Source organism: Beauveria bassiana (assembly GCF_000280675.1).
Source record: "Beauveria bassiana ARSEF 2860 unplaced genomic scaffold BBA_S00035, whole genome shotgun sequence".
In the NCBI taxonomy this organism is placed as follows: Eukaryota; Fungi; Ascomycota; class Sordariomycetes; order Hypocreales; family Cordycipitaceae; genus Beauveria; species Beauveria bassiana.
In genome coordinates this window covers 100,687-122,603 of record NW_007930870.1, presented here as the reverse complement: position 1 = coordinate 122,603, position 21,917 = coordinate 100,687, and the positions used below count along the sequence as shown (strand labels likewise).

General features: G+C 53.5%; 8 protein-coding genes across 8 annotated transcripts; 5 read left to right on the top strand and 3 right to left on the bottom strand.

Moving 5' to 3' along the window:
- Positions 1 to 56: 56 nt before the first annotated feature.
- On the top strand, positions 57 to 2,024 carry BBA_08486 (carboxylesterase-like protein; the record flags this gene model as incomplete). Its single annotated transcript, XM_008603583.1, has 3 exons — positions 57 to 265; positions 327 to 553; positions 622 to 2,024. 3 exons carry the CDS (start codon positions 57 to 59, stop codon positions 2,022 to 2,024), a joined length of 1,839 nt encoding a protein of 612 aa, XP_008601805.1.
- A 1,667-nt stretch (positions 2,025 to 3,691) lies between these two features.
- BBA_08485 (calpain family cysteine protease) lies at positions 3,692 to 6,591 on the top strand (the record flags this gene model as incomplete). Its single annotated transcript, XM_008603582.1, has 4 exons — positions 3,692 to 3,773; positions 3,829 to 4,400; positions 4,456 to 4,713; positions 4,804 to 6,591. The coding sequence occupies 4 exons, from the start codon at positions 3,692 to 3,694 to the stop codon at positions 6,589 to 6,591; spliced, it is 2,700 nt and encodes an 899-aa protein (XP_008601804.1).
- Positions 6,592 to 6,959: 368 nt separating this feature from the next.
- Positions 6,960 to 8,205, bottom strand: BBA_08484 (endoplasmic reticulum-Golgi intermediate compartment protein; the record flags this gene model as incomplete). Its single annotated transcript, XM_008603581.1, has 3 exons — positions 6,960 to 7,417; positions 7,470 to 8,054; positions 8,124 to 8,205. 3 exons carry the CDS (start codon positions 8,203 to 8,205, stop codon positions 6,960 to 6,962), a joined length of 1,125 nt encoding a protein of 374 aa, XP_008601803.1.
- A 1,949-nt stretch (positions 8,206 to 10,154) lies between these two features.
- Positions 10,155 to 13,150, top strand: BBA_08483 (uncharacterized protein; the record flags this gene model as incomplete). Its single annotated transcript, XM_008603580.1, has 3 exons — positions 10,155 to 11,994; positions 12,043 to 12,441; positions 12,504 to 13,150. The coding sequence occupies 3 exons, from the start codon at positions 10,155 to 10,157 to the stop codon at positions 13,148 to 13,150; spliced, it is 2,886 nt and encodes a 961-aa protein (XP_008601802.1).
- An 831-nt stretch (positions 13,151 to 13,981) lies between these two features.
- BBA_08482 (major facilitator superfamily transporter) lies at positions 13,982 to 15,558 on the bottom strand (the record flags this gene model as incomplete). The annotated part of the gene is made up of 3 exons (XM_008603579.1): positions 13,982 to 14,149; positions 14,242 to 14,680; positions 14,744 to 15,558. The coding sequence occupies 3 exons, from the start codon at positions 15,556 to 15,558 to the stop codon at positions 13,982 to 13,984; spliced, it is 1,422 nt and encodes a 473-aa protein (XP_008601801.1).
- Positions 15,559 to 16,535: 977 nt separating this feature from the next.
- On the top strand, positions 16,536 to 17,067 carry BBA_08481 (uncharacterized protein; the record flags this gene model as incomplete). The annotated part of the gene is made up of 3 exons (XM_008603578.1): positions 16,536 to 16,632; positions 16,785 to 16,960; positions 17,023 to 17,067. The coding sequence occupies 3 exons, from the start codon at positions 16,536 to 16,538 to the stop codon at positions 17,065 to 17,067; spliced, it is 318 nt and encodes a 105-aa protein (XP_008601800.1).
- A 711-nt stretch (positions 17,068 to 17,778) lies between these two features.
- On the top strand, positions 17,779 to 18,471 carry BBA_08480 (uncharacterized protein; the record flags this gene model as incomplete). The annotated part of the gene is made up of 1 exon (XM_008603577.1): positions 17,779 to 18,471. One exon carries the CDS (start codon positions 17,779 to 17,781, stop codon positions 18,469 to 18,471), a length of 693 nt encoding a protein of 230 aa, XP_008601799.1.
- A 1,445-nt stretch (positions 18,472 to 19,916) lies between these two features.
- Positions 19,917 to 21,433, bottom strand: BBA_08479 (uncharacterized protein; the record flags this gene model as incomplete). The annotated part of the gene is made up of 2 exons (XM_008603576.1): positions 19,917 to 21,129; positions 21,255 to 21,433. 2 exons carry the CDS (start codon positions 21,431 to 21,433, stop codon positions 19,917 to 19,919), a joined length of 1,392 nt encoding a protein of 463 aa, XP_008601798.1.
- Positions 21,434 to 21,917: the final 484 nt, after the last annotated feature.

Here is a 21,917-nt window from a genome sequence, read left to right as displayed (position 1 = left end):
TGCTCTTCAGCCTATTATTTTGCGCTGCAAATAACAGTTGGTATTGCTACAGTATCATGGTATCAGATCAGCCAACTCGGGCTCCCATTGTACACTTGCCCACGCCATCGGGACACATCCAAACGGTGATCGGCAAGAGATCAGTAATCTCAGAGGAGATTGACGAGTTTCGTGGTATACCGTATGCCCAGGTATCGCGAAGATGGGAGCATGCTCGTCTTCGAGATCGATTACCGAGTGATATTTTTGACGCTACGGAGAATGGGTAAGCCCTCACCCTACAAGGAGAACTCCTCCTGCAACACCAGAGGATTGACCATCCGCAGTCCCCGATGTCCGGCGCCCGAGGGTGACACACGATTGTTTCAGTCATATTTGCCGTTTCCAGACGTTGGCCAGGATGAGTTTGAATGCTTGAACCTCTTCGTTGTGCGCCCGAGCACGGCAGCACTTGCAATGCACAGCATTGATGCAGAGACGACCCAGCTGCCTGTGCTCATTTGGATCCATGGTGGTGGTTTCAAAGACGGCGCGGGAACCGATCCAGTATGGGGTATGTGTTGAGATTTTGCTGCGTCTTGGTTTGCATAAGGCGTCCGCTAATGACGAGTTGGCGTGCAGATCCTGCTCGACTTGTACTTCGCTCCCTCCGTAACAAAACGCCTTTCATCGCCGTGTCTATCAATTATCGTCTCGGCATATTTGGTTTCTGTGGCTCATCCGATATAATTGCGTCGCAAAGCAGTGATGCCCCTATCAGGGGTTTAAACTTTGGGCTCTACGACCAGAAACTTGCTTTCATGTGGGTGAAGCACAACATTGCTGCATTTGGGGGAGACAACGCCAAAATCACAATCATGGGCCACTCTGCTGGCGGAATATCATGCCATCTTCATCTCATCGAGGCTGAGTTAGGCACGAAGAGGACGCTTTTTCGAAAGGCTGGTGTGCTCTCTGGCCCTGTCGGTGGCCTTGATCTAACATCTCTGGAGAAGGCTGACCGGCGTTGGACGAACCTCTGCCGATTTTGGTCAGTCGAGGCCGATAGTCCTGCTGTCCGTCTAGATTTTCTGAGAAGGTTACCAACAAAGAATATACTTGGATGCGTTGCAGAGCTTCATTGGGCACTGTTTACATTGATTGTCGATGAGTGGACCATTCGCCAAAGCGACGTGGGTTGCGGCGTTTCCATACACCTTGGGGAAACGAGCGGTGAACTCCGGGAGTCTGACGACAAGGTTCAACTCTTGATAAGTGCAGCTGACGACGAATTCAAAGATTTTGCTCTCATCGCCAATGAAGACTTCGCCAAATTTCGCTCCCTTCTCACCTCGAGTTACCCCTCAGAGGCAGCAGCCGAGGAGATTCTTCAGACGTATGGCATTTCTTCTACACTGCCCGATGAAGAATTCACTGAGAAGTTCTCTCAATTTGTATGCGACAGCACATTGATGCACAAAGTATACCGTGGGTACAAATTCTTCAAGACCCATCGTGAGCAGCAAGCATTGCTCCACGGCCAGGATCCCAAACAACTCGGTCTCCAGTACCACCATTATGAATTTGGTAATCCCTTTCTAGGACCTCTGCGAGGAACTGCGCATCATGGCGTCGAATTGATCTACGCCTTTGGCAATTTTCACCATGCGCTGGAGAAGACTGACCAGGGAATCCTGCAAGGCTATGCCGACCCGGACCAAGCCCATATGGAAGCTGATGTTGGCAAACTCCCAGTGGACATGAAAAGTATTGAATACCAAAAGTCCAACATTGAGCTCAGCAATGAAATGCAGGATAAATGGATTCAATTCGTAGCACAGGATTGTGCACAGACTGGCCAGTGCGCAAATGTTGATGACATCACAACATTCTGTGCCGACCGCTCCGTGCGTATGGAGAGTTGGTCTAATGACGAGAAATGGGCAACGAGAAGGAACCGGCTGGAGGCTCTAAGTAAGCAGTTCGATTCTACAACTATTGCCACACAAAGGCTCGTCGGAAGCGTTATTGGCATGGAGCTGTAGTGTTTAAATGTCGTAAAGACTTACTTGGTGCAAAGTTCTCTCCCTTTCCCTCCAAGAACTTCCTATATTCTCATAACGTTCTCTTGGAGATATTTTCCCATTTTGTTGATCTAGGATACCGGAAAGAGGCGGCCGGAAAACAATTCAGGGAGGAACGTACTTGCATATAACGGTAGGCGACATAGTGACCCCGATTGCTCGAATATTAAACAGTTAAACGTTTTGACTTTGACACGCTTTGTTCTCAATCGGATGAGAAGTCCAGAAGTCCAAAGAAGATGTAAAGACAGACCAAATCCTTTAATCACCACACGCCAAGGTTCAAAATCTTCATCGAAGCGCTGAAGGGCCGCGAGGCGGCGAAGATCCGAAATGAGACCTTGCAAGACTTTGTGGGCTGTTCTGGGTGCGCCTTGCTTGGAGGCGCAATGCCAAGCTCGATGATATACTGGTCATTCATTGATCCACACTTCCATAGCTCCTTTGCCACTATTGAACAAAAAGTCGAGCTGCTGAGCCCTTGTTGGGAGGGCGCAAAAAGTGTGGGACAGAAAAGGATGGAAAAGTCTGAAGAACATGAACTCAATGAGCTGTACTCCGTACCATTGCAATCATCGTTAGCTACCTCTAGATAGCTTCTCTGTCTCCTAGCATCATCACATTCATCCAGGTCCCTCACTGTGGCTGATTGCTTGTGTCTTGCCCGGCTCATGATGCCCTCGACTTTTGTTTGCTTCGCCACAAAGACAATCTAATTTGAAGTTGGCGGTGACGATGCCAGCCCGCATTCTCACACTAAGAAGATCGCATGACTAGCAGTGATGCATTTCGCAACTGTGGGCGCCTGTAAGGCTGTCGGAGCTTCGGACATCGACGATCGATCGCAGCATCTTTTGTGCTGATGCCGACACCGGCCGTGCCGGCTTTGCCACCGTTATAGGTGTCGCCAAGCCCTTTATTGAGAAGGGTGCTGCGGGTATCGCATTGTCCTCGACGAACCTGTTGGTGTGTGATGATGGAGCGGATAATCATTGCAACGCACAGGCATTGATGCCAGTGGCTGCTGTTCGACGTAACGTGGCTCGGTGATTAATATATCCGTACTGAGCCCCTTGAGCAGACATGCATGAACAATGCATGGGCTGACACAGCACCTTTCCTGGACAATACTTGCGGTAAATAAGGCTTGCGGCAGCTGGGAAGGCGTCCAAAAGCCAAGCGTACTGATGTGTCAATGATAAGCACTACCTCTCATGAGGCTGCCACGCTGCCTTTGTCTCAGCAGCAGCGGCTGAGGAAGTGGGGTTACAGTGCGGAACGGGGCGTCGCGAAGCCTTGTGATCCTCGTCTCATCAGCAAGTAAACGAAGCCCCTGCGTCAAGAAAGGCCGCTCGGCGGGGCATATCGACAGGGCCTTTTCGCATTTTGTGTCCCAAATTGTACATCCAGAGCTAATTAGAGCCCTGTCTTCCCAGTAGACAGCCCCGCGCGACTGATCATGCGACGAGTTTGTCTCGACAAGACAAGAGGGCGGTCGAAATGTATCGAACGCAGGCTTGTTCATAATAAGGCTAACGAAGCCTGCTTCTCCTGCTTCCTCCGTTCTTTATTCTCATGAATATCAGCAATTTACATGCCTACGTACGCTGTCACATGAGGTACTAACAATGGAAGGAAAGACAGGAAAGACGCCGCAACGTGCGGTTGACATGTTCTGGAAGAGCTTCCATACGAAAGCTCCCGGCAAAGGTAAAGAAGAACATTTCCGCTCGATACTGGACAATAGAAAGGCTGACTGATACAGCAATCACCGTAATTCCAAGCGGGAAGTGCGGGAAGAGCAAACAGGCATCCACGCCAGCGCCAAGCCCTACACAGAACGCCGAGGCATCCTACGAAGCCGCCGCCGCCAACTGCCGGGCAAAGGTGGCCAAAATCGTCCAGGATTGCCGTCGCGTGAACCTCAAGTACCGCGATCCGCACTTTAATATTGAGTTTGACCTAAAGTTCGGTCAGCGCGACTGCCTCGAGTCGCTGGATAATGCGGCGACGGAACCCGAGACAGACGAAGAGTCGAAGGACGAGGACGAGGACGAGGCGCAGTCAGGCCCGCCCGGGCATCAATTCAGTCCCCGAAGCGCTAAGCGCGTCACGGAGATCTTCACCCGCCCGCAATTCTACATCAAGGGCCCGACGGCCGACGATGTCAAGCAAGGACGTGACGGCGACTGCTGGCTCATGGCGGCGCTGTGCGCGCTGAGCTTCAAGAAGGGGCTGATTGAGAAGCTTTGCGTGGCGCATGACCAGGATATCGGCGTGTACGGCTTCGTCTTTTATCGAGACGGGGAATGGATTTCGGAGATTATTGACGATTTCGTGAGTAGCACGGGATACGTTGACGGATATTTTTGTGTGCTAATGTGTCTTGTAGCTTTACTTGACCAAAGCAAACTACGACGATTTTCAGATGGATCGCCTCACATTTGATGAGCTGGAATACAGAAACCCGCAAGAAGCCTACAAATGGATGTTCCAAACCAACAGTAACTCGCTGTACTTTGCGAAGTGTGGTCATCCGCAAGAGACGTGGCTGCCACTACTGGAAAAGTGTTACGCGAAAGCCCACGGCGACTATGCTGCTATCGAAGGTGGATGGACTGGCGAAGGCATCGAGGATCTCACAGGCGGTGTTGCATCATATATCTTCGCCACCGATATTCTTGACAAGGCAGGTCCTACTCGGTCCCTTTGGATTTCCAGCGGAGCTAACATGGCGTAGGAGCACTTTTGGAAACAGCTGCTGCAAGCAAACAACGAGTTTCTTTTTGGCTGCATGACTGGTGTCTTTGGCAGTGGATTCGGAGATCAAAAGGGTATCATCGAGGGACATGCATACTCCATTCAGCGAGTCGTGGAGATTGAAGACAAGCGCCTCATCTTGCTGCGTAACCCTTGGGGCAAGGGCGAGTGGAGAGGTGCTTGGGCGGACGGCTCCAAGGAATGGAGCCCCGAATGGATGCGGAAGCTTGGTCACAAGTTTGGCGAGGATGGTGAGTTTTGGATCTGTTATGAAGATCTGCTGCGTCACTTCCAGATCTTTGAGCGCGTCCGTCTGTTTGGCCCTGAATGGAATGTCTCCCAGATCTGGACGACTCTGCACGTTCCTTGGGTTGAAGAGTACAACGAGACGTACTTTACCTTTACCACAACGCAGTCAGGGCCAGTCGTGATTGTTTTATCACAGCTCAACGACCGTTACTTTCGAGGTCTCGAGGGCCAGTACACGTTCCAGCTTTCCTTTCGCGTGCACAAAGCTGGCTATGAAGGCTACCTTGTACGCAGCGAGCCAGACCTCCGCTTCCTTCGCTCGGTCAACGTGGAGCTGGAGCTCGATGCCGGCGCATACGAGGTGTACGTCAAGATCAAGGCGTGGCGGAACGATGATAAGCTTCCAGTTCAGGCAACCATTCGCAAGTGGGCCAAGACGAAGCGCGACAAAGTCAGCCGTATCGGCAAGTCGTACGACTTGGCGCACAGCCGGGGCCGTATTGTCGAGACTAAAGAGGAGAAGAAGATACGCGAGGCGTATGAGGAGAAGCGAATGCAAAAGAAGCGCGCTGCTGTTAAAGAGGAGTTGCGAAAAAAGAACAAGGATGCGTATTATCAGAAGAAGAAGCAGCACGAGAGAGCTCAGGCCCGGGCGGCCAAGAAGAGGGAAAAATTGAAGACGAAGAAGGCGGAAAAGGCCAAGGCTAGCAAGGAGAGAAAGGCAGCAAAGGAGGCAGCGAAGGAGGCAGCTGCCAAGGAGCTGACAGAGAAGAAGACCGAGGCTAATGAAGATGGGCGAAAGGACGAGACTTCTGTGTCGAGTGGTGCTGAGCCCGCGAAGCCAAAGGAGGCTGAAGATGTGAAAGCTGAATCGGGAAGCCCCGGAGTGAAGAATGAGAGCAAGGCTGGGGCCAAGGATGAGGCTACAACCGAGTCCAAGGCACCAACTAGTGAGAAGCCTCACACAGAGTCCCAGAAAACGACTGGGAATCAGAATACCGATGAAAATAAGGAGGCAAAACCAAAGGGAGCAGATCAGGTTGGAGAACAAGAGGATTTTGAAGCGTCTGAATCTGACTCGAACGACGAGAGTCTAGCCTCCTTTACGGACTACTCCGATGGCGAATTCGACATCCAAATCGACGCTATGCGGCGTGACGATCCGAAATTATTTGAAAGCTCCGCAGAAGAGGCCGACAGCGACGAAGAAAACGGCCTCTTTGCCAAGGACCCGTGGAACGCCGTCGCCGTCGTCGGCCTCCGCGTGTACCACAAGGCAGCTGCCGCCGGCGCCGCCTCGGACGCCGCGACAGTGACGCTCGGCGTGGTGCGGCCGAATCCTTATGTGGACGACTCGGATGCGATTGAGGATGAGCAAGGCGGCGGCGGCGGCGCCGGCGAGAGGAAAGTGAAAGGAAGCGTGCTGGACGTGGATGATTCGGCGGTGGATGCGACGCTGGCAGGGGAGGTCAAGGATAAGCAGGACGTGATTATGGGGGTGAAGAAGACGCCGGCGTAAGATGTTGTCATGTGAGAGTTGGCGTTTAGACGCGATATGATATATACTATGGTCTCTCTACTCAGCACGATGATTGTTAAGTCAACTTGCGTTGTCGCTTTGGTACGCATGGGCTCTGTACTTGATGTTACTTTTGCAGTTGGTACAGCTTTCACCATTAGATAGGCGCGTCATCTCTTAACATAAAATCCCATTCCAGTATTGCCTACGTAATTAAAAACATGCATCGTAGTATGTACAAGTCCACCCTCTGCCACATCAGCCAAATGTGTTTATGCAGCGCCACACCAAAAACGCCAGTTGATAATTTGCCCTGAAAAAAAATCGATTTTGCTCTTATTTATTCCATCCCAATCCAACCACCATCCCTAGACATCGTAGCCGCCCTTTGTGCCGAGGACACCCTCGCCGCCACTGGTGCGGCGCCTCTTGCCAATGACCTCGACGAACCACTCGGAGAGGGTATAGCCCCAGTGGCCGGCAACGAGCACACCGCTGACGACGTTGATGAGCTTGAGGAGGAAAACGATGAAGCTGTCGCGGGACTCGTGGACGGCAAGCAGGATGGGCTCAATGTCGTACTTGACAAAGATGCCGGGCACGGCCGAGTGCTCGTCAATTTCCTTGCTCTGCTCGGTGACGGCGTACTGGTTGGTCTGGATTGTGCTGCGGCCGACGCTGTAGACGGTGGGGACGACGGAGAGGTAGTACTGGAACTTGTGAAAGTGGGCGGCGGCGACGTTGACGGTGCGGTCGAGGGGGTTAACGAGGGAGGGATAAAAGGCGCCGTAGGAGAGCTCGGAGATGACGTGGGAAAAGTTGAACTCTGTGCCAAATATTAGTCCCGGTAAAGAAAAGCGAGGTTGGAGTTTACGTACTATCGTGGTCCAGATGCTGGCCAAATTCCATGTAGCCGTGTCCTCTGGCGGTGATGTGGAAGTCGCCCTGAACCTTGTTGAGGTCAAGGGAGCCGTAGATGCGACAGCTGTCAGCTGTGCCCCAGAAGCGCGGAGTCTTGCTCCATTTGGCGCGCTTCTTTCCGAGAGCGACAATGTCATGAACGTGCTCCTCGCCAAAGCCCTCGTCGTTGTTGGCGAGGCTCGTCCAGCCCTCGCCCGTGTTGACGCGGCCGTTGGCATCGTGGCCGAGCTTGTGGACGCCATTGTCCACCCACTGGGACCACTTGGTCGGATCGCGGTGCAGCATGGCGGAGGCGAGGATTCGGTCACCCGAGGCGTCTTGGACGTTGATGTGGAGGTCGGCGCAGAGCATGTTGACGACAATGTCGAGGTTGATTTGCATCTCGTGCGAGATTCCCTTTTCGACGGCAAAGTTGTGCGTCTGTTCGCCGCGCCACCAGCGGGCCACCTCGGAGCCCATGAGGACAAGGGAGATGAAGATCATTGCGACGGTCCATTTGCCGCCGCCGGCGGTGCGGGTTACGTATTCGGGCTTGGATTTGGCTGCGCGCGCATTCGTTAGCAAACTGATGTGTTATGGTATAATAGTACAGTGCAGGCGGCAGGCCGTACGAAAGGCATCAAAGGCGCTGACGACGCTGCCCTTGGCTCCAAAGTTGTCTTCGTTGAAACCATGCTTTTCGAAACCGTTCATGGCTGGGGATCCGCTGGCTCTGCAGGCCAGAAGCGCGTGGGAGAGCGATGGGAGTTTCGAGGTGCGTGGTAGAAGGAGGATGCAAGATGCGACACCTAGGTAGCAGGCTAATTCATAACCAATGCGTGGGGAGTCGTTTAGCCGAGAGCTGATCGTAACTATGCCGTTCGTAATCCAGTGTCGGAGCCAATCGGATGGCTTGGGGGGGGATCGAAGCAATAGAAATGCGAAGCGTGGTCGTGGAGAGAAAGACGAGATATCAGATCGGTCGGCCCTTGAGCTCCCGGTAGAGGACACCTTTGACACGCAGCGGTCCCTGGCCTTTAGCCCGATTGAGACAAGCGCGGTTCCAGGTACCTGCTGGTGTAATTTTGGTGTGACAGGACTTGGTGGAACAGGTCACTACATGGCATCAAAATGACAAGCCGTCGCAAGTCATTGCGAGACGCACTTGTCACTACCTGGACGGAAACTGAAAAAGCTGACTCGCGCGGTGCCCATTGAACAGATTTATTTCTGTGCAAACAATTTTCTTCTTTTTGCTCAAGCAATTCTGCTCAAGCCAGGCTGCGCAGGCTGAGATGCTGTTTGGGGCTGCTGCGCCCACTGTGGCTAAAAGAGGCGCCCAGCACTGTGGTTCAGCACAGTCAGCCGCTGAATCTCGATGCCCAACAGCCAACAGCGCTGTGAGACGCTACCTGCCTAGGTAAGGTACCTAGTTAAAACAAATAGCCTGGGCTGTCCAGCATACGGATTATGTTTGTCCAAGTAAAAGAGTTCGTTGACTGGCTTGGATTTAGACTTGATTCCACTTTATTAGTCTCATCTTCACTTTTCAACCATCTCATGCCGGATGCCGCATTTTATGCCTACCACGGTCAATCAAACCTTTCAACATCTCGCTCGACATGCGGTACGTACCGCTTGGGTCGCTCCGACGTCACACATGCCAGCGCGGCATGCGGCAGTACCTAATGGCGCAAGCTGCTTGTTCAGCCCGCGGGCGGCAGCGGCAGCTGTGACACCCTAAGCTGCTACTGCACTTGCACATACGTTTCTTTTTTTTTTTTTTTCCTTTTTTTTATCCAAGAAAACACTCCAACAAATGTGCAGAAAATCTGCTTCTAAATGCGCTGAGCCCTCACTGTTGATACCAGCGGTGGTGGGGGAGGAGGCGTGGGCGGTTCCGCTTCGGCCCGCCCAAAGTAAGAGAAGAGGGGCAAAGAAGCAACAAAGGCAACAAAGGCGGCCAGCCAAGCAAGCCCCGATACAGATAAAATTCAAAAGCCTGAATTGCCCATCAAGCCGCCCCGCACAGCATGACGCACAGCAACGGGGAGCCCGTTGGCCCTACCTTGCTGTCTATTCGTACATGAACATCTAACCACTGGCCTCGTGATCGACGCCCTCAGTCCGAATACCAAAGACGTCCTCGACTTCTCCCTGAATGACTTGGCCCCGCGCCAGATGGACCGTTGAGAGTGCCTAGCTGCCATGGCCGCAATGACACCACACCACTGGAAAGCTTCACACATCCAGCCTGTTTCACCTCGTGCATCACGCCGCTTGTCATGCTCTCAGCTACCGAGTAGTCTAGTTCGGTCAGGCCCCTCCATCCCATCCGCAACCGTCCAGCAACCTCCATCAGCCTCCATCAGCATCCACGCCCGTGCCGGCTGCTCACCTGTTCTATTGCAGCAAATAGGAGCCCCGCGCCCAAGCCTGTTGTTTCCACCCACCCATCAAACTTGCCAGCCCAGCCACTCTTATTATCCCTCTGGCCTCTCACTTTTTACTGTCCTGGATTCTTCTTCATTTCGTCATTCTTATCGCACATAGCAAGACATTCGAAACTTGGCATACGCACGCACACACACACACATACACAAAAGCGCACAGAAACTTGCAATTTTTCGCCGTTGCCGACCACACACCATTACACCGAAACCATGGGCGACGTTTATAGGTCGACCCGAACCTACCGAGAGGAGGAAGATGACGACCGCGGACCCGTACGAAGCAGTACCACTGTTACGCGCTACAAAGTTGGCCCCTCCAAAAACGGCGACCGTTTCGACCGTATAGAAGTCGAAGACGATACCCGCTCTCGCTTCTCAGGCACTCGTCGAGTATCCAACGACCTTGTCGACCGTCCTCGATCCAGCTTTGACCCCGCAGAGCGCAATCGCGCCGTCATGGAACCTGAACGTGACTGGGACCGTCGCTCCCGCCACGATGATATCCGTGTCGAGAGACGGGTCGATGAGTCCTTTGAAGACTCCCGCGGCCATGATATCGAACGATATCGCAAGGAGACCGAGTATTACGCTCCAGTTGTGCCAGCACCACCTCCCGCTCGCCAGCCGCCACCTGTCCAGGATCCTCCTGCATCGCAGCCTCCCTTTTACGGCCGTCACGAACGCGTTGAATCTGGCCCCATGATCCTCTCTAGAGAGCGTGATGTCGACCGCGAATTCGTCCGTCGTGGCCCTTACGAAGATGACTACTATTACAGACACGAACGCCGCGAGTTCGGTCCTGGCCCCGTTGCGCCATATCGCGGCGATCCTCGAGACCCTTACTACCGTCGAGATCCCTATGCTCGTGACCGCGACTGGGCCATGGCCAGATATGACGACCGTCGTCGGGAGGAGTACTATAGTGAGGATGAAGACTATTACGTCTCCAACGGTCGCCGTCGCAGATCCCGCTCTCGTCGTCGCCCAAGCCGAAGCCGCTCTCGCAGTCGCAGCAAGAGCTCTGACCATCACAAACTTCACCTCGCCGAAGGGGCTCTCGCCGGTGCTGGTGTCACTGCTTTGCTCCAGAGTAAACGCGACGAGTATGGGGATCTTCCCGAGAACCGAGGCCGCAAAGTTCTGGCCGGCGCTGCCCTCGGCGCCCTCGGTACCGAAGCACTCAAGAGAGCTCACAGTGCCTATGAAGACCGCTGGGGTAACCGCGATGAGTCTCCCAATCATCATTCCCGAATCAAGACCGGTTTTGGCATTGCTGCCGTCGCTCTTGCGGCTGCCGGCGCTGCCAAGTACTTCCAAGCCAACAAGGTTGAAAAGGAAGAAGCACACCGAGGTCGCAGTCGTACCCGCGGCTACGCATCCGACAGCTACCAAGACTCACGATCCCGCTCGCGATCCACCCGTGCCCCGAGCCGCCGCAGAAGCATGTCGAGAATCGCCAAGGCTGCCCTGGGCACTGCAGCTACCGCCGGCGTCCTGCGCCACTTGCACAACAGATCAAAGTCTCGTGGCGGTGACGAGCGTTCCCGTAGCAAGTCCCGTCTCCGCACCGGTGCCAAGATTGCTGGTGCCGCCGCTGCCGCTGGCGTCGCCGGCAAGTTGTACAAAAATCACCAAGAAAAGAAAGAGCGGGAGCGCTCCCGTTCTCGCGCACCAAGCGATGACGATGATCGTTACTATGACCGGCGGGCCAGAAGTCATAGCCGCAGCAGGTCGATGGCCCGATCCCTCCATTCCGATGCTGGGGCTGATAGAGAGCTAGGCTTAGTTGAGTACGGTGAAGGGGATCTCCCTCCTGCACGACGAGGCTACGAGTCCGACGACGATCGCCCCAGCAGGAGGCGCCGAAGCGCGCGACGGGAGCGCGACGACTCTTCGTCTGGTTCCAATGACGGACGCAAAAGAAGTCGAAGCCGCCTGCGAAACATGCCTTCCGCCGGCGCAGCGGCTTTCGGCATCAAAGAGTACAAGGACAAGAAAGACCGCGAGAAGCGCGAGCGCAGGAGTCGGGAGCGACGGCGGTCACGAGATGGTTAGCACTGCAACACGCATTATGCCAGAATCTACTAACTGTTTACAGATTATGATGACGGTTATGACCGCCGTGATGACAGACCTTCCTCACCTCTACATGCCTCTGGGGGCGCCTATTATCCACCGTATCCCACCACTCCGGCTGCTGGAGGGCCCGGGGACTACAATCCGTACAATAATCCAGCCGCGGCTCAGTCGCATGAGTATCAGCCCTACGTACCTCAGGACTACATGGGCTACGCGCCTCCGCCACCACCCGGCCCACCTCCGGCACCCGTTCCTGGCCCAATGACTGGATATCCGCCTGGGCCACTCGGGCCCCCGGGTCCTCCTGGCCCGCCTCCAAGTGGTCCCCCACCGGGTCCAGCTGCTGGACCTCATCCGCCACCAGAATATGTGAGTACCAATACCCAAAATCCAGACAATGCAAAACCTAGTTCAGAGGGTGCGTTGGTTCCAGCTGAGCTCGTCAACGAAAAGATGACTTGAATTCTGACTTTTCAGCAGCCGCAATAAACAACTCGTCGTCCGAGACTGCTCCAAAGAAGACGCATGCAGCGCCAAAGTCTGTGACTTTCATCCCAATGTCCCCCAAAAGCACGCAAACGATGGAAATGCACCGGAGACAGCAAGAAGAGGCTGCCAATGGAGATGCTCTCACCCAAGAAGAGTACTCTGCTCCAGGTAATCAAGATGGACGTGTTGCTCATCAGCGCCGCTCGTCAGACACTACGCACGATCGTGGGGGCGATCGTGGCCGTAGTCATGAATCCGACTCTGAGGAGGAAATTCAAAACCTACCTGACCGGTTTGATTCGGAAGGCCGGCGACTAGACCGACGGTCAGTTAGTCACGACAGGTGGACGAGTCGATCTGGCGCGTTTCGCCGTCAATCGCAGCGGCCGGGCAACTTCAACGTGCAGGGAGCGTGGCATGTAGGCGGTACTAATAAAGAGGCTGTGGAGCGACTGGCACATGGTGTAACGAATGCCTTGGATGGTCGCGGAAGCTGGATGCAGGTTCTCGGAGAGGTACTGAGCGAGGGGGCGCACGGGGCAACTCCTAACAGTCAAGGACAACATATGCGAGTGGAGAGTGGCGGAGACGAAGATGGTGACGAGGAAAAGAGGAGAAGACGGAAGCGAAGAGAATGATTCACATACTATGCTCCATGAGTAACGATTTCACGACGGGTGGTTAATATGATACTGCTTTATTTGATGGCATATGCTTTCTCTGTTTAACAAAGTGAAGGCTTTCTCAAGTTTTGCTTTCTTTACTATAATTAATGAATGAGTATGCTTTATTCAACAGAGATGTTCGTCCATTTTGTACAAACCCTTTTCGCATTAGAAATACGTCATCGGTTGGCACCACGGGTGGACGATTGAAAGACTGTGACCCCGTTTTTTACATTGAAGCCTATTCTAGAAGCGTTTACAAGCGCATGGGCAGGCAGGAAACTGAGAGTCGTAATAGAAGCGCTCATGGGGAAAATGGGCAACTGTCACTAAGCCGTTGCTCTACACGATGATGCGGTTGCTCTCTGTCTTCCATGCATTGTGCCTCCGTCAAGTGGCTCTGACAATACTCGCTACCGATACACCTGTACGTAGAAGATTTCCATGCTCAATGATAGTTGATAGAAATGTGCCTAGTGAAAAAAACACATCTAATCCTGATTCCAGAATTCTTGTTTCCTTGGTGCCTCGTCTGCTGCCAACGCACTCAAGGCAACACAGATCTTGATTCAGGGTAAATCACAACAAACAGACTGGCATGAATCAACTTATGCCGTGATGCCTTCAACAAAAGCATCATCAATACGTCATCGTTATTTAGCATTAGTGGTTTTTCAGGATTCATAGGAAGACTCGGTTCTGTGAACGACTCCCAACTCCCAGTCAATGTGAATGTAGGGGAGATGAAATGAAGCTTTTTCATTTCATAGCAGTGAATCATTACATGCCATCAGAAACAGTCAACTATACGGCCGCAAGAATCTTTTTGTTAAGGCGGAAACGGACAATGGCCAATAAAATGGCCGAGATCAAAGCCAGGCCGCCGGCGTAGAACATGGCGGGACGGTACGCTTTTAGGCCACCGTCTGCTCCACCAAAGGCTTGAAGCAGGTAACCAGCAATGGGAGAGCCCTGTGTTCATTGGTTAGACTGAGTCACAGATCCAAGTTGGCCGGTGAAAAGAAACCGATTCAAGTTGGCCAGCGGAAAGAAAGAAATCATACCAAAAGATAGCCTCCGGCCCAAGCAGTCATAATCATGCCCATGACGACACTTACACGCTGACTACCGAATATACTGGTGGCGACGGTAGGCGTGCAAGAAAAGAAGCCTCCGTTTGAGACACCATTGAGGATGCAGAAGACGGCAAGAGGAGTCAGAGATTGCGAGACGGGCCAGATGACGAGCATACTGAAAGCAGAGAGCAGCAACGAAGCTAGGAGCACATTTACAGGACCAAATCTGTCGCAGCAAAATCCACACAGAATGCGACCGATCGCTGATGACAGGGTAAAGCCAGCCACAAGACCGGCTCCGGTGCTTGAAGAAAAGCCCAACGCTTGGTTGTAAAGAGGAAGGAAGAAGGGCGGAACGAAAATGGGAAAGTTGCCGACAGCAGCACACAGCCACAAGAGTGTAAAGTTTGTATTCTTGAATAGTTTCCTGAAGCCCGCCGCAAGTTAACATCAGCAACTTTTAGAGTGAAGGAGTCAAAGCAGGGCTTACATGTCAATAAATCGCTTGTCGGGAATCTTTGTCCGCTCAGTCATGAACCACCCGGCAAAAACCCCAGTCGCCATCGTCACCAGTCCCAGCACCCGAAAAGCCCAGGCCATGCCGACGTGGCGAATCAGCGCATCCATGAAGAAGCTATTCGTCGCCCCGCCAAATCCGCTCCCCGCAAAGATGAGCCCGTTGGCCAGGCCGCGGCGGGTGTGAAAGTATTGCGCGGGAACGGCAGCCACGACGGCAAAGCCGCAGCTCCCGCCGGCGCCGGCGAGAAAGCCAAACGTGATAAAGAGGCCCGTCACGCTTTTCGTGCAGAAGCTGGCCAGGACGCCACCGAGACCCATGGTGAGCATGCCGAGCATGGCGAGGCGCCGCGAGCCGAGCCAGCGGCGCATGACAAAGGCGTCGAGCACGGCGAACCAGGCGGGCATGGAGGCCTGCAGGGAGCCGATAAAGGAGAGGGTCGCGGGCCCGGCGAGATGCTCCTCGACTAGCTTGCGCTGGACGACGCCCCAGGCGTAGGTGGTTCCGGACGCCCACCACATGAGCATGGCGCCGCTGAGGACAATGATCCAGCCGTAGCCGCCGTCGGGGCACTCTTGATCGAGCGCGCGAGACGCTTCGATGATGGCGACATCGTCGTCGTCTACGTTGGCCGGGGCTGGGTGTGCGCCGCGTCGGCGGGTGGTTGTGGATGTATATGAAGTGACATCTCGGGCGGCTTCGGTGCCGGTATTGACAGGTACAGCTGTGTTGGAGGAGCCGTAGTCTTTTAGCTGGAGCGTTGTGATGGCGGTTTGTGTTGCCGCCATGGTGAAAGGTGCAAAGACGGACCGCGCCTGGCGGTAGTTGTTGTTGTTGTTTCGTGGCTCCTGTTTTTTGCTCGTCTTCTGAGGAAAAGAATTATCTCAGGTATAGGTAGGTTGCTTTGAAACAATGTCGATTGTGCAAAAGATGCCATCTTGCAAAAGAAAAACAAAGGGAAATAAAACACCGAGGCAGCGACATGGCCAATTTGGTCGTCGCTGTCAGATCTAGTAGCTAGCCCTGTTGCTGACGGATTACAATGATGATGACGGGAGATGAGTCGACGTGCAGCAAATGGCCCACAGAAAGCCGAATCTTGTCCGCTGAAGGATGCAGCCATCGACGGCCAAGATGGAGGGGAATATGTGGCACGGGTGACAGTTCCGGCCGATCACTACCCTATCAACCCGTTGTCCGCCCGCCGAGCCCTTCGCTGTGGTGCTGGTGCTGCAAGATGCGTTTGTGCCCGATCCTTCGGCGGTGATGGCGTTGACCGAGAGGCATCGTCGCTCAGCATGGTTCCCCGTTGCCCGAGGCAGGCAGGTTTCAATTACGAGAAGGAAATCTTCCTTACTTGGCGCTAGTAGATATTGCCAGCTTCAGGCAGGAAATGATACAAAAGGCAAGCAGCGAAGACTCTGTGCAGAGAGCCTCAGAGAGCTTCGGAGAAAAGAAAATGTGTAACGGGGGTTACAGCAAGGAGCAGGAAATGGGAAGGCTGACAGCTACTTAGCGTCGCACTACTCAATACACATCGGGCAATTAGTAGGCTATGCTTACTCCCAAGGTTCAGCCACGAGTTGTATGCTGTCATAACAATCTGGGGTTCAGAAGCGAAGCTTGGATGTTGTGTTGCTGAGAAAGAAGTATAAATAGAAACCAGCAAGTTCAAGTTAGCTTTCCACCTCGCGCTTTGGTGCCGCTCGGTTCATGTCTAAACTCATTGTCAGTACCGTTTCTCTCTAGAACCGGCCCACTAACTATGTTCGCAAACTCTGCCACTTTGTCCTCTTTGTCCTGTAAAATCAGCAGATTTTCCGGCCCCTCAGTCTGTCAGGAGCTGATGAAAAGGGGGAGAGGTAACGATACGTATCGATAGAGGGTTCTTTGTGGTATTGCTGCTCATGTTTGATTGATACCACATATCTAGAATAGGTGCGACAGGACAGCTGTGAAAACGAGGAGTAAAATATAATATTGCTGCGGGCTGGACCTGATTGAGATGGATTAGTCGAAATTGAAGGGGTGAGCACGGTAATCCAGCGACTGAGCGTATTCACTCTCCAGTATAAACAGTTGTGCAAGGACCTATGCAGCAGCTACAAGGGAATACGAACTTTTAACGAGATTGAAAAGGCTTGGCTCCTTGCCCAAGAGCATGGTCAGCTGCTCTGGCGCGCTGAACTGGTATGTATTATGTCATACCCCGCTCATATCCGTATATACCGGACTTCGCTTGTTTTGCCAAGCCTTCCTGCCCTGCAGGGCTGCCCAGGGGGGACTATCTCGTATAAACTACCAGTAAATAAAAGGAGACCCCGATAAAATCAATAATTACATTTGCGCCCTTTCAACAAAAGCAGACATCCACTTTTACAGGGCATCGTATGAGGAATCAGGACGCGAGTGGTGGAGCAATAGAGCGGAAGTTTGCACGCTCGGGCCAATACTTGCCGACAGGCCAGCCAGCGGCCATGTCTACCAGTACGGTCCGGGTTATGCCGTTTGGATCTGGGTTTGTAAGAACTATATAGCTTTTAATGTGTGGTACTCGTCAATATGTGATATTTATTAATACGTCTGCTATGATGGTTGATTATTTATCCATTGAGATGTAGGGCAAACAAAGCGGCCTGTTTAGCCGCGCTGCTAAAGATGTATTATTTTTTGCGATAAGCCAGAAGCCCCATCACAAATACGGTACATATTCGAATTCAGGGGGGGGTTAATCGTCTGTGGGTTGCCCTGACAAGCATTCCAGCGGGGAGCTGTGCCGGACTGCTTTGGCCCTGTAGGTTGTAGATCGCCTACATATACGAGACAATGTTGGCGGAATGCGTGGAGCAAAGCAACGAAAGTCCGTCATTTTAGCTATACGAAGTGCGTCAATAGAATGCCCGTCATGGTCAAGAGGCGTTGCAGACTATAAAACAGTGGCCAAATCCGCCTCCCGAAATGAGAGAGCTGACAAAGAAAACATTTCCTCACCAAACAAATCAGTCACAATGAGAGTCTCCTCCGCCATCTTTACTATTGCCTCTGGCATTGCCGCTGTCTCTGCTGCCGACTGCGCTGCGGCTGGCGACTACGATAGCCAGGGCAGATACTCTTGCAACCCTGCTCACCAGTACCCCAACGGCCAGAGCTGCAAGACCATTGACGGCTGCCCTCTCCTGGCCGACGCCAGCGGTCAGCCCATCTACAAGAGCACCTGCGCGGCTCCTGGCGACTACGACGACAAGGGACGATACTCTTGCAACCCCGCCCACCAGTACCCCAACGGCCAGAGCTGCAAGACCGTCGAAGGCTGCCCTCTTTTGGTCGACGCCAACGGCCAGCCCATTGTCAAGGCCACCGGCACCAGCACCGGCACCGGCACCGTCACCGTCACCAGCTCTGCCGCCGCTCAGCCCACCTCGACCGGCACTCCGTCGTCCAAGTGCGCCGCCCCCGGCGACTACGACAGCAAGGGCCGCTACTCGTGCAACCCGGCCCACCAGTACCCCAACGGCCAGACGTGCAAGGTCATTGACAACTGCCCTCTGCTCTGCGACGCCAGCGGCAAGCCCATTGTCAAGGCTACCGGCACCGGTAGCGGAAACAACGGCAAGCCTACCGATCTGCCCATTGTCGGCGCTGGCTCCGTCCTCACTGGCGGCATGGCCATGGTTGCTGCTGCTGTGGTTGCTGCCATTTAAAGCTCTTCTTGGCCAGTAACCTTTTTTCTGTATCACCTGCCTGCCCCCCCTGTGGAGGAACATGTACGATGTAGCTTTGGAATAGGTTAATCATAATACAATAATTTTGTCCTGAGTTAGTATATCCAACCTCTTAGTAAAACAGTTGAATTTTATTTCATTGTCAAGACTTGGAATTAGTCGGCTTCCAGTGTGGCAAAGCGGTATGCCAGCATGAAGGGATAGCAGGTCAATAAACCGCCCGTACCGGCAAGCGATTGGGAAAGATTAGATCAGTACTCCGTCATGGGTATCAGATGGCGACAAAGCTGCAATGTCTCGAAAGAGTGACCTTGTGTATAGAGTCGGTAAAGGAGCCCACTATGTCGTAACTATCAGTGTTGATACTTTGATTTGGGCAAAACTAGGCAGGTACTCCAAATCAAGATCTGGTAACGATTTGTTGCGTAAAAGGATGACGATTAAAGACAACGAATCGCACAGCTAATATCTACAAGCACTGCATCACCAAAGTGAGCAGCTGACTCGATATCTGCTATAATGCTTTCAGATCAAGAGTTGCGTCAGGTATGAGCTAGGGTCACGATAGAGGGCTCGTAAAGCTTCGCGTGCGGACCGCCGGTAACCCTGATATTCTTCGTATCATCAAGTCTTATCCGTCTAAGTGGCTAACCTGGATGCTGATGCAGCTTCTGGCCTAGAGTAGAGGCAGTCGAGAGCTATTACAGCATCATGACGGCGCATTGCTATCCTCTGTCAGGCGCAGGATACCAGCGAATAAATATTTATGCAGGTGGACAAGCCTTCTCCTGGACCAATTGCCGGGCGGATGTGCCTTTATAGCAAAACCAATCGAGGCCAATAGCGTTGAAAGAAATAAAAAGGCCGTGGGCAATGCCTCCATCTATCTTGTTGGCTCGTGCCTCATCGTAAACGTAAACGAGCATCTAAACTTGGTACCATGCTTCGCCCGTCTGCTCTCGGGTCCTAGTTGGCCAATGTAGTCGCAGTCTCTCACGACTCGCAATCGTGGTCCACCCGTATCAAGTGGGCAAGGAACGGCAATGGCGGCGGCCATAGTAGACTGCTTTTATGAGACTGTTTTGAGAATGATTAGACCAACGTCACGAGACAAAGCGGAGAGCCCTCGGCTCACTCCCCGGTGCAGAAGACATGGTAGTAACTTCCACGGCAAGGTAACGGGCATGATGCCAGATGTGGTATAAAATGAACAAATAGTACGAATAAACAAGGCCAGGTGCAAGACGCCAGATGCGCTCTAAAACAAACTCTGCTTCATATCATCTTCTCTCTGCAGTACCATCAAGTTATTCGGTGTAATTGATACGCTTTCCCCAAATACACCACTTTAAAATAACCAAATTGTACCAAAAAAAAAAAAAAAAAAACCCCCAAAGGCAATGTGCATGATGCCGGCTGCTCTTCTAATACGAACTCCGCTTCATATCATCCTCCACCTTTAGTACCTTTGTAGCCCTCCTCACCTGCACAAGCAGCGCGCAATAGCTACCCAATATCTCACCCAGCACCCCAGCATCCAGATCCGCATACAGCTTCAGTCTGCACTCGTGCATCATTCCGCCACCGCCACCGCCAGAGCCATCTCCATCAGAAGCAGCGGCTGCGACACCAGCAGCAGGCATCATCATCCGCCAGCTCTCCCAGCCGTCGACGGCCGCCACGAGGCGCTCATAGTCGTCGACAAGGCACAGCGTCGTAGTCAGCGCCGCCATGTCCGCGTCGCGGAAGCGTCGCGACACCCACAGCAGGTTTCCCTCGGACGACTTCCAGCGCCAGATGGGCATGCCGCCCCAAAACTGCGTGCGGAAGCGCTTCGACACGGGAGACCTGTTGACGACGGTGGTGGTGGGCGGCGGGCACGACGAGGAAGACGAGGAGGAAGAGTACGCGGGGGGTTTGTTGGATGGAAGATGGAAATGGACAGAGTAGTCGTCGCCGGGAAAGAAGTGGATGCGGCACGCTTCGGTGAATTCGGTCGAGTCGGAGGGCAACGAGCCACCACCGTTATTAGCTGCAGTGTGTGGCGGCGGCGGCTCGTCTTTATCGGATGTGTTTAGATTCGGAGCAGCGGCGCGCATGGTGACTTGGATGTTTGCGTCAGAGTACGCGTAGGAGCTGACATGCTCGACATTATTTTGGTAAATCTGACAAAAGACTTCCCCGTGCCCTTGCTCTCTTTCCCGCGCCGTCGCTGGATTGTCCGCACCAGTCATGACCATGCACCGCACCGTACTGCGCTGCCAGTCGTCCGAGACCATCTTGATGCGCGTCCTGGCTTTCAGGCCTGCAAAGCGCTTGCAGCACGTCTTCATCTCCCTTTCCGAGATTTCCGGCCGCGGGCCCAACGGGGACCGGGCCACGCGCATTCCCCCCGGCAGCCGCGCCAGGTCGGGCCGCCAGTCGTCCTCGGCCGGGGCAAAGTTGGCGTCGGATACGTCGGCGGCAATGGTAAAGGCATAGTCGCTCAAGCCGCCGGTGGTGATGGCGAGGCGCAGGCCGCAGCGCCGGCACGAGTGGACGGCAAACTGCGGTTTGAAGAGAAGAGGCAGGACAAGGAGCATGACCCCGAGGGTGAGGGGCGCAAAGATGATGGCGACGGCGGTACCGGCTGCGTATCTGGGGAACGAGATCAGTTAGCTAGCTGGGCTGGGCTATGCCTCAAGGGCCATGTTTTTTTCCAAGACGAGGCATAAAAGTGAGACGAAGAAGAAAAAGAAAAGAAAAAAATACAAACAACTTACCGCCATCCCGCGAGCCGCTCCTTGGCTAGTATAGTGGTGCTTCCATGTCGACACGCTGGACATGTGACAAACTGTCCGCGCTTATATGTGAGGTTGACGAGCTCTTGACGATGCTCGAGGAGTTTGTCGCGACTCGTTGCTTGTGCTGGTGGGCCATTGGTGCGGCTTTGGGCGCCCATGGCAAGTAAGGCTAAGACGACGACGACGACCAACCTCTTGTTTGATGAATCGTTCGTTTTTTTCGAATTCTCGATATCACGTCCTTGGAGGGGGGGGGGGGGGGGACTAATTGGGTATTTTAGAGCCAAGGTGAATGCGAGAGACGTGGCACAAGCCATTCTCATCGGAGAAAAAGACTGCAGGCGTCGGCGAATAAATCGGAGGGGGTCCTCCAAGCTCGGGCGTAAGTAAAGTGCACATGATACATGCATCTCAACAGTACGGATTAGGACAGAGGCCGTATCCAACCGTGAAGCGTGCAAAACGCCCGCCAAGACTGGGCTTGCCAGCGCCTCGCTTCACGAAAACGCCACTTGTAGTAGCAAGGCGGAAAATGCCTTGCGGGGGCGGCTTCAATGTTGTTCACATGAGGGTTTGTGGGTGATTTTAAATCTTGCTTACAGGTTTAATCGAAAGGCAGGCAGGCTTCGACCATGCTGTCTA